Source organism: Arachis ipaensis, chromosome B03 (genome assembly GCF_000816755.2).
Source record: "Arachis ipaensis cultivar K30076 chromosome B03, Araip1.1, whole genome shotgun sequence".
Lineage (NCBI taxonomy): Eukaryota > Viridiplantae > Streptophyta > Magnoliopsida > Fabales > Fabaceae > Arachis > Arachis ipaensis.
In genome coordinates, this window is record NC_029787.2 from 125,203,184 (window position 1) to 125,213,742 (window position 10,559).

Here is a 10,559-nt window from a genome sequence, read left to right on the forward strand (position 1 = left end):
TTGAGCTCTTTTACTCTGTTTTGTGTGCCGAGGTCTTCTGTAAATGATTATTTACCTTGTTGTCAATGAACTCTATATATAAAATAAAGATAGAAATAGGGCAAAATGCTTAGAGGATTGTTGCCCCATGGCTGGGTTGCCTCCCAGCAAACTCTTCTTTATTGTCTTTAGCTGGACCTTGCTGAGCTTTTAATCTAGCTTCAGCCTTGAGCATTCTTGCTCAGTGTTGCCTTCAAGATAATGCTTAATTCTCTGTCCATTGACAATGAACTTCTTATCAGAATCAATATCCTGAAAAGTTAGAAGAGATATTTTGAAAAAAGATATTTTTTTTTTTGAATTTAGTGAGGAGAGAGAAAAACAATAAGATAGTACAAGATTTAAAATTTTTAGATCTAATGATCCTTGTTTTTCGAAAAATTTGGAGGGAAAACACCAAGGAACACCAAACTTAAAAATTTTAAGATCAAGACACAAGGAAACTCAAGAACACTTTGAAGACTCACAAGAACACAAGAACATGAAGGAAGAACACCAAACTTAAAATTTTTAGAAAACTAAACCAAAATTTTCGAAAATCAAAGGGAAATCAACAAGAAAACACCAAACTTAAAGTTTGGCACAAGATTTAATAGAAAAAAAAAATATTTTTGAAAAAGAAGGTTTTGAAAAGAGTATAAAAGATTCTAACCCAATTACCAAGAACACAGATTAACGCTCTAGCCAAATGAGTTATGGGACCTTCGAAAATTTTTAGAAAAATTATTTTTGAAAACACCAAACTTAAAGTTTGGCACAGGATTTAATAGAAAAAAATTATTATTATTTTTTTTTTAAAAGGATTTTTTAAAAAATATGATAGCCAATTATTATGAACATAAACACCACGTTCTAAATAACTGAGCTATAAATTTAAAGTGTTTTAACAAGGGATAAATAATAAAAGACTCTAAACCAAAAAGAGAAAATTTTTCCTAATCTAAGCAACAAAATAATCCGTCAGTTGTTCAAACACAATCAGATTTTTGCTCAGCTCCTTCAATTTCAGCCAGAAAAATACCTGAAATTACAGAAAAATACACAACTCATAGTAAAGTCCAGAAATATGAATTTTTCTTAAAAACTACTAGGAATAGACTAAAAACTAACTAAAACATACTCTAAACTATATGAAATTATCCCCAAAAAGCGTATAAAATATCCGCTCATCAGAAGACCAATACATTAACCGTTGAGATACCCTAGGGCAAAAACAGTTCATTCACGGTAATTAAGGAATTAATGGCAGCACTTTCCCCAAAACAGAATGTTTCAAAATATTTAATCAAAAACCCCGCGCACGCATAGTTGAGCTTGGGGGCTACGAGGTTCAACTAAAGCCGACATATAAGTCGTCCAAAAAGCTCAACTTGCTAAAACTCCGAACATGCAACTCAAGCTTGGGGGCTATATGTATCGTACCCTGCAAATTCGGAACCTTACGACTTTTATCTCGGTTACGTTGAGCAATTCAAACCTGCAGTTGAACAAAATCTTATCACGTAAACGTCACTCTCCATGAATCTCGGCCTTATCTGAGATTCACTCAAACTAACTTCCAAACAAAATCAAAACCTCAAGTCTATAAAAACGACAACAACGTCAGTAAGTACACACAAGTTACAGAGCAATAATTCGATCATATTCATAAGCTTTTAGAATATATTCTTAACTGACTTGGGCGTCAGAGTCTTTTTTGCAAGTACCACGCTCGGGTTCACGTTCAAGTCAGATACTCCCAGTAACAGACGAGATCATCTCCTCCAGAACCGACGTATAGCGCGGAGCAGAGTATCCTTGCCAGAACATATTTTTTATTATATTATTTGATAATATTTTTAATTTGGTCAATTTTTTATTTAATAAAATAAAAATTTGTTAAACAATAAAAAATATCAACTTAATTTTAGTTCAAATTTTATAGTAATCATATTCATAACCACTGCAATTATATCAAGTATAAAATATTTCTTAAAATTTCCAGTTTAATTTAATTTCTCTTGCGTTTGTTTCATTATCTAATTCTTAACCCACATCATTTATTTCATCCGCCGGATGTATATATTATGTGCATATAAAAAATTAGTTATTAATTTTAAATTATATTTTATATAAGTAACTAATTTAATTACTGTTTTTTAGTGTATACAAATTATAATTGTTTATGGATTTGAATTAATGCAACGAATATTTTTTGGTGACCTTATAGTTTTTTGGTAACCATCAATGCAACAAATATAAATCACGTCTGACTAAAATTTCATTTTGGTCCCTGAGATTCACGCGATTACTCATTTTGGTCCTCGAGATTTAAAATTACCTATATTTGTCCTTCAGATTTAGATCCGGGGACCAATGTGGTCCCTCAACCCTTTCCGGTGATGACTCAGCAAACGGAGTGCCTTGGTGGCACCCTCCCTGCCACGTTGGACCCTGCAACGGCTAGCTGACGTGGCGAGGGTTGTATTTGTACTCAATTTAGTCCCTAAAACCTAATTTTCTCTCATTTATTTGAGTTAGGTTCTTCTTCAACTTCCGTCTTCCTTCCTCTTGTCTTCTTATTCTTCTTTATCTTCTTCTTCTTGTTGTTGTTTAGGTTCTTCTTCAACTTCCGTCTTCCTTCCTCTTGTCTTCTTATTCTTCTTTATCTTCTTCTTTTTGTTGTTGCTATTCTTCTTGTTAAATATTTGTCATTTGTCGTTATTAGTTGCAGCACCATGGTGGGTGGTGGGAGCACCGCAGCTAGAAACTCAATTCGCTCTCGTTCAAGCAGTAATTGGGCCACGTCACAAAGCCGGAACAGAAGTGTGAGAGTGTCGGAATGGTGTGGGTATGGTTACCGTCTAGTTCTGCGATGGTCTGGAACAGAATCAAATCCAAACAAGCCATTTTTTAGATGTCTCAATTATAATATAAGTTAAATATATGATATTTTGTTCATTTGTTCTTGCCTATTTCATCATCTTTTGTTGGTTCATTTCAAACAAGGGAAAAGACTTGGTGTGGTATGTTTGTTTGTGCTGACATTGAACAAGAGAAAAGTGCTAGAATAACAGATTCTGATAGAGTCAATGGTAGAATGAAGATGAACCTAGCATGGAGCGTTGGGAGGTTGTAAGCTTCGCAGGCGTTGTTACAGATGCTATTGTCAGAGTAGAGAATACAGAGACATGGAGATAGTTTCTTGAGCTACTTCATCAGGACTTGGGGTATTATAAAGATCATGACTGGTGTTTCATATCAGATATGCAAAAGGTGTGATCTTATATTGATTGTCTTGCTTTCATTTTATGTGATCTTATATTAAGAATTGTGTTGTTATGCTTACCGCGAAGAATTGTGCTTTCATTGGATATTGATGGTTAGTTGTTAGGGTGCTTACTTGAAGAATTGTGCTTTCATTATGCTTGTATGCATTATATGGAGAACTTGTAATTATTGGTTGTCTAATTCATCAGGATGTCCTATAAGCATGTTATATACTTACTGGATCATTATATGTGGACTTGTATGGGTCACGACCTTCAATTGTAGGGACTATTATGGGGATAGTAATCAAATGTCAGGGACTATTATGTGTCAATATTATAATTTCAAGGACTATTATGTCTGTATAATGTTTATAATGTTTATTGAATCTGGCAGGGACTGATATCAGCATTGAAAGCAGTGATGCCTGATGTGCATCACCATTTTTGCGTCTGGCATTTATGGAAAAATTTCAACAAGAATTGGAAGGACTTACAGCTACAGGGACTTATGTGGGAATGTGCAAGGGCAACAACATACCAAGAATTCAGGGATGGAATGGACAAGATCAAAAGGTTAAATAAAGATGCTTGGGCATACTTAGAGAAGTGGCCGATGGATAAGAAGACAAGAGGAAGGAAGACGGAAGTTGAAGAAGAACCTAACTCAAATAAATGAGAGAAAATTAGGTTTTAGGGACTAAATTGGGTACAAATACAACCCTCGCCACGTCAGCTAGCCGTTGCAGGGTCCAGCGTGGCAGGGAGGGTGCCACCAAGGCACTCCGTTTGCTGAGTCATCACCGGAAAGGGTTGAGGGACTACATTGGTGCCCGGATCTAAATCTGGAAGACAAGTATAGGTAATTTTAAATCTCGAGGACCAAAATGAATAATCGCGTGAATCTCAGGGACCAAAATGGAGTTTTAGTCAATCACATCTACTTGTATTTTGTATTTTTAGGATAGTAAATATATAACAATTGCCCATTTCTTTAACTACTCCATTATTTGAATTGGACGTAACCCGTTATTAGTACCATGCATCATCGCAAATACTACAAGCCATTTCAGTTTTGTTTTGCTAGTATAATTGGGGAATATTAATTAGGGAAAGTACGAGGAGCCAATAGAATATAATCATTAGTGTTACTGTTTTTTATTAGCTGAAACTTTTTGGATGAGTAGTATTATGATATAATATTAGACACTAGATTCGAAAGGTCAAGAGTTTTAATCTTTGGTGAACCCCAAAATCAGCTTAAGCTTTTGGAAAGATGTTTATTATCGCTAATACTCGAATGGTTATTCTAGATAGTATGAGAGATGTTCATTTTGTAACTCAATAGCCCATTGTACACATTATACAAATAGTCCATTGTCTCCCTACCGGAATCCTTAATTAGAATATGCACAAAATTTTAGAATTAATATTTAAATTAATCTTTAAAATTTATTTTAAGTCTTAAATTACGCTTAAGAGGGCAATGAGTTAGACTTAGAAAAAAGCTATATAGTTATTTCAAAAATTCTTTGTCAGTTTTTTTATTTTATGTCATGATCTTGAGAAGATTCTCTTGTAAGTTGAGTTAGCATTTTGCTGTTGAAAGTTAGGTTTGAGTCCTAATCAAATTCAAATTGGGTTAGAATCTGAATTTATGAATTTATCCCAGATAAAATTGGGTAGATTCTAAAAAAAATTGGTGAATATAAATCTATTGAAAGAATAGTAAAATTCTAATCACTATTATGATAGAGACTGAAAAACAAAAATATCTCCTACCGTATTAAAAGACAAAACCAAAATTTCTCCTTTATTTTCTTAACAGATATCAAGTTTACATGAAAAAAAAAAAAAAAAACCAAAATTCAATCCTCTTTCTCTTACCTACTCATAACCATCAGGAATAATACAAAGATCAGCTCACATAAACAAAAACTTAAAAGATTAATTAATTAGAATAATTAGATTTTGTTTTTGAATTATTAAGAATAGGCGACACAATTTTCTCTGAACACACTCTCACACCACGTCTCTATTCCATCTCATTGCGTCAACGCTCCGCCACTCAGACGGACGCATCCCCTCCCCCCACAATGCGCCCCCGCCACTGGTGGCAGCTGTCGCACATCCTCTCCTCCTCCTCGTCACGTCGCCAATGTAAGAGGAAGGTGCGCAAAGTGACGCGATCGCGTGCAATCACCATCTGCACCGCTGCTGTCGTGTCACGCCACTCTTCACTTGTGCCGCGTGTTGCGCCATTCTTCTTGTGGAGTTGCCACTGTTGCGACACGCAACCTCTACGGCTTCGTCCCACGACGCGCCACACTACAAGAAAACAGACAGTATTGCATCAAAAACAAAATGGAACAACAAAGAATGCAAATGAAAGTGTAACAGAGTACGTAAATAGAATTTGGGAGGGTTATTACTCTTCTTAGACTACAGAAGACTTTGCCCATTTTGATAAAATAAAGTAATCTTCAATTACTTTATCTTTTAAGACACCAAAAAATGAAAAAATTACTTATCTTTTACCCAATAATTCTAAATACAAATAAATAATAAGATGACAATAATACAAAAATATTAATTACTTAATTATTATTATTGATATGACCGTTACATATCGATTATACGTTATAATTTGACCATAAATATTATAAATTGTCTGTCAATAATTATCATTCAAACAAGTACTAAAATATCAAATATGTTATTATTTTTTGTTTAAAATACTATTACTCAAAGATACAACTGTTATTTTTCATTTTTAAATATAAACGAAAGCATAAAAAAATTGTTAACAATATTAATATATAATATTCTGAATATATTATAACGTACACTCCACACTCCTATAAATTCCTTCATACAAACAAGTCAACAACCAAACCAAACCTCCCACCAAATTCAAAACAGTCTCTTCTCGCACTCTTTGGGCAACATGATGACGAGCACCCTTTTTCTCTTCATCCTCCTCCTCTTCTCATCCCTCGCTGTAAGCGTATCCTTCTCTCTACGTCATAATTTTACATATCCACTTTCATGTTTACGACTTTACGTAATTTAGGCTAATATCATTTGTGCATTATTACTATTATTATTATTATTATGATTATGTAACTTACATTATATATATATATATATATATATATATGAGCAAAAAAAGTCTAACTGTTTTAAAGTAAAATTTTCTTTTAATATTTGATTAAATGTTCTTGTATTTAGTACTTTTTTTTGGCACTTTCTCTTAGTTAAAAATATAATCATTATAATTTTTTAGTTATTATTGCTAGGGGTGTTTACAGATGGGATATGGCTGAAATTTCGATCTTAATTAAAGTGGTCTTTTTCTACATACTATATGTATTATCCATCATAATTAATTATTTCGCTTGCAAATTGAAATCCTGTACATAAAATTTTTTTAAGTACAAGTAGAATTAAAATTTTAAGATTAATTTCCAGTCTAACACATTATGTGATCGAAAAAAAACTAATAACATTCTTCTCATCAAATGCATTATTCACACGCAGATTGGTTTCTCCAGCAGCGGCGCCAAAGGTGGAGACAAAAATCCGTTCACGCCAAAGGCGTACGCGCTGCGGTACTGGGACAAAGTCATTCAAAACACGCTTCCAAAGCCATCCTTCCTCACCTCCAAGGCGTCACCACTAACCGCCATTCAAGCCGCTTATTACGCCAAACTCGCCGCCACCAACGCCCTCACCACGCGCCTCCCTGAGTTCTGTTCCGCCGCGCAACTTCTTTGTCTCCCGGACATCAAGCCCAATCTCTCCAAGCAAGACAAGAGCCAAAGTTTCACCGGCTACGAAGACGGCCAGAACTTCACCAGCTACGGCATCGGCGGAGCCGGAAGCGTCAACAACTTCAAGAACTACTCCGACGGCTTTGGCAACCCCGGGTTTAACGAGTTCCGCTCCTACAGCCGCAATTCCGGTGGCGGAAACGAGACCTTCACGAGCTACGGTGAAGGCAACAGTAACTTCGAACAACGCTTCAATACCTACGGCAAAGGTTCCGGAGGCGGCACCGGCGAATTCACACAGTACGGAACCAACACAAACGACCCAACCCTCCGGTTCTCATCGTACGGCGAGGAAACCGGCGGAAGGCAAGAACAATTCTCCAAGTACAGCGACGACGACAATGCCGGAGAGCAAACGTTCTCGAACTACGGCAAAAACGCTGCCGGAGCCGTGAGCGAGTTTGACAGCTATGGTAACAACTCGAACGTGGCGGCGTCGTCGTTCACTAGCTATGGCGGTGGTGGAGCGGGACAGAACGAGACGTTCACGAACTATGGGATAAACATGAACGTGCCTGAAGAGAATTTCAGTAACTATGGGGCTGGAACCACCGGAGGAACGCAAGCATTCACGAACTACAGAAATCAGGCGAACGTCGGTGATACCTCGTTTTCTTCGTACGATAAGGGATCAAACCAAGGAGCGGCCACTTTCACCAGCTACGGCCAATCCTTCAATGAAGGCTCCGATACCTTTAAAGGCTACGCCGTCAATTCTACGGGCAAGGTCAGTTCTATTGTTTCTTGAGAATCACTTTTAATTATTAACTTAAATATTTTTAATTTATACTTTTAAATATTAATTATTAACTAATAAATATAAATAATAAATTTCTCATATTTTTCTTATTATTTTTACGTATACGTGATATATTTAACTCATTATATTATGATTTTTAACTTTGTTACTTTCAAAGCACGTAAGAATATTTCAGTATGAGTATTATTAGCAGTATTTTAAGAATTGAATTTATGATTTTGTAATTTGTTGGTTGCATAAAAGGCTGGGTTCAAAGAATACGGTGTGAACACCACCTTCAAAGAGTACAACAAAGACGGTGTCTCCTTCTCCGGCTACACCAACGCCACCACTTCTTCCGCCCATATTAGTGGCAGTCTGGCCAAAAAATGGGTGGAACCAGGCAAATTCTTCCGCGAAAGCATGCTAAAGGAAGGCACTATTATGCCCATGCCGGACATCAAGGACAAGATGCCAAAAAGGTCATTCTTGCCCCGCTCCATTTTGACCAAATTACCCTTTTCCACCTCCGAGCTCAAGCGCATCTTCAAGGCATCCGATGAATCCTCCATGGACAAGATGATAAAAGACTCCATGGGAGAGTGCACCCGAGCTCCCAGCGCGGGGGAGACAAAACGATGCGTTGGATCTGTGGAGGACATGATCGACTTTGCAACTTCCGTTTTGGGGCGTGACATTACCGTTAGAAGCACCGAGAACGTTAACGGGTCAAAGAAGAATGTGATGGTGAGTAAGGTCAAAGGGATCAACGGTGGGAAAGTAACCAAATCTGTTTCTTGCCATCAGAGCTTGTTCCCTTACTTATTGTATTACTGCCACTCGGTTCCTAAGGTTCGGGTTTACGAAGCGGATCTTTCGGACCCGAATACGAAAGCTAAGATTAACCACGGTGTTGCCATCTGTCACTTGGACACCACTGCATGGAGCCCAACCCATGGTGCATTCTTGGCCCTTGGATCGGGTCCTGGTAAGATTGAGGTTTGCCATTGGATCTTTGAGAACGATATGACTTGGACCATTGCTAATTGAGGAACAACGGATAATAATGGATTTGAAGCAACCTCTCCATCATCAGTTAATATAAGATTTTAATTTCATCCCTACTACCAAGTTAAGTCATGGTCGTCAGACCGTGGTCCTTTATTATTATTTATTAGTTCTTACTATTATTTTTTTGTGGTCATGCATTTGGATCCGAGTATATATAGTTTATATAGTTGTTAAAATATAATGACGAGATTGCCTTTTTAAGTGTGTATTTTATGGTTTCTCTACCATGGTAGTTGACTAGTTGTAAGCCAACAACGAATCAGATCTGCATTTTGTATTTACATAATAATAAGTATTACTCAATCTCTATTTATAAAAGGTAAATTTTGTGATGACTACTATGACATATTGACAATATTTTTGAAAACTTAGTTAAAATTAAAATTATTTTTTAATTTAATAACACTTAATTTAAACACTCTTTTTTATTATTTTTTAAAATTGAGAAGCGTTGCTACAAAGTAAATAAATAATGTGACTTAATTTTAGCTAAAATTTTATAATTATCATAACAACCATAATCATAATTATAAAATGCATCTTAATAAAAATTATATTTCCTTTTTTTTTTGGCATTTATTTCCCATTATCCAATCCTTAACCCATATCATATATTTCATCTATATCGGATGTGCAAGTATTACGTAAAGGAATTATGAGGTTGCTTCCTAAGCTTGTATTTTATGGATTCCAGTTAATGCAACGAATATAAATCAACTCCACGTATACATGGAGAAAAGAAAAAATAGTTCATACTTATCTTATTTATTATTTATTAATAATTTTGATAATTAATAAATATTAAATAAAATAAATTTAAATTATTTTTTTTTCTTTCTAAACATTATTGATTAATATATAATTATTAGTCATTTCTTTAACTACTCTATTATTTGAATTGGACGTAACTACGTAAGCCGTTATATATTATTGCCACGTAGCATCGCAAATACTACAAATCATTTTAGTTTTGATTTGCCAGTGGGTTTAGTATGGGCCTATGGGGAATATTAATTAGAAATGCTAGATCATCAATAATTAATGCATGAATAGACAGTGACATACTATAGTGATAGTATAGTCCACGTTCCACGTTTTAGAAGGGTGGACAAGAAGGAAAACCAGCTTACACATAAAAGTTTGTGATTATATCCACAAACAGCAGTCATGTCGACAAAATAATGACTACTTAAATAATGTCACCCATAAGCCATAATATATATGAACGGGGTTTATTTTTCAGTTTATAGAATATGTAATTTGATACTTTTAAAGATAGCAAATAGTGCAAAAGAGTTTTTTTTTTTTTTTTCACTTTTTTATTTTTTAAATAACCGTTTTATTTAATGAGTTTTATTGACATAATTAAAATATAGTTAAGATATCACCTCTATATCGATGATCGAGTAAATCATGATACTTTAATGAAAAGAAACCCTCTTCTGATTTCTATAATAAAAGCTGTAATTATTAATGATTATACAACGTGCATGTTAAAATCAGTCATTAGTATAAAATATATGTTAGAATATAAATATATATTAAAAATAAATTAAATTACACATATATTTATATATAAATAATATATTTATGGTTGATTTTAATGACTAATTTTAATATACGAATTGT

At 34.8% G+C, this 10,559-nt stretch overlaps 1 protein-coding gene across 1 annotated transcript; it reads left to right on the forward strand.

Moving 5' to 3' along the window:
• On the forward strand, positions 6,164 to 9,152 carry LOC107631312 (polygalacturonase-1 non-catalytic subunit beta-like). Its single transcript, XM_016334720.2, has 3 exons — positions 6,164 to 6,288; positions 6,828 to 7,847; positions 8,124 to 9,152. The coding sequence occupies exons 1-3, from the start codon at positions 6,235 to 6,237 to the stop codon at positions 8,907 to 8,909; spliced, it is 1,860 nt and encodes a 619-aa protein (XP_016190206.1). The 5' UTR covers positions 6,164 to 6,234; the 3' UTR covers positions 8,910 to 9,152.

Coding starts and splice junctions, on each gene's coding strand:
- LOC107631312 (XM_016334720.2), top strand. CDS start 6,235: ATGATGACGAGCACCCTTTTTCTCTTCATCCTCCTCCTCTTCTCATCC. Junction 6,289..6,827: donor TCCTCTTCTCATCCCTCGCT/GTAAGCGTATCC, acceptor ATTCACACGCAG/ATTGGTTTCTCCAGCAGCGG. Junction 7,848..8,123: donor CCGTCAATTCTACGGGCAAG/GTCAGTTCTATT, acceptor GTTGCATAAAAG/GCTGGGTTCAAAGAATACGG.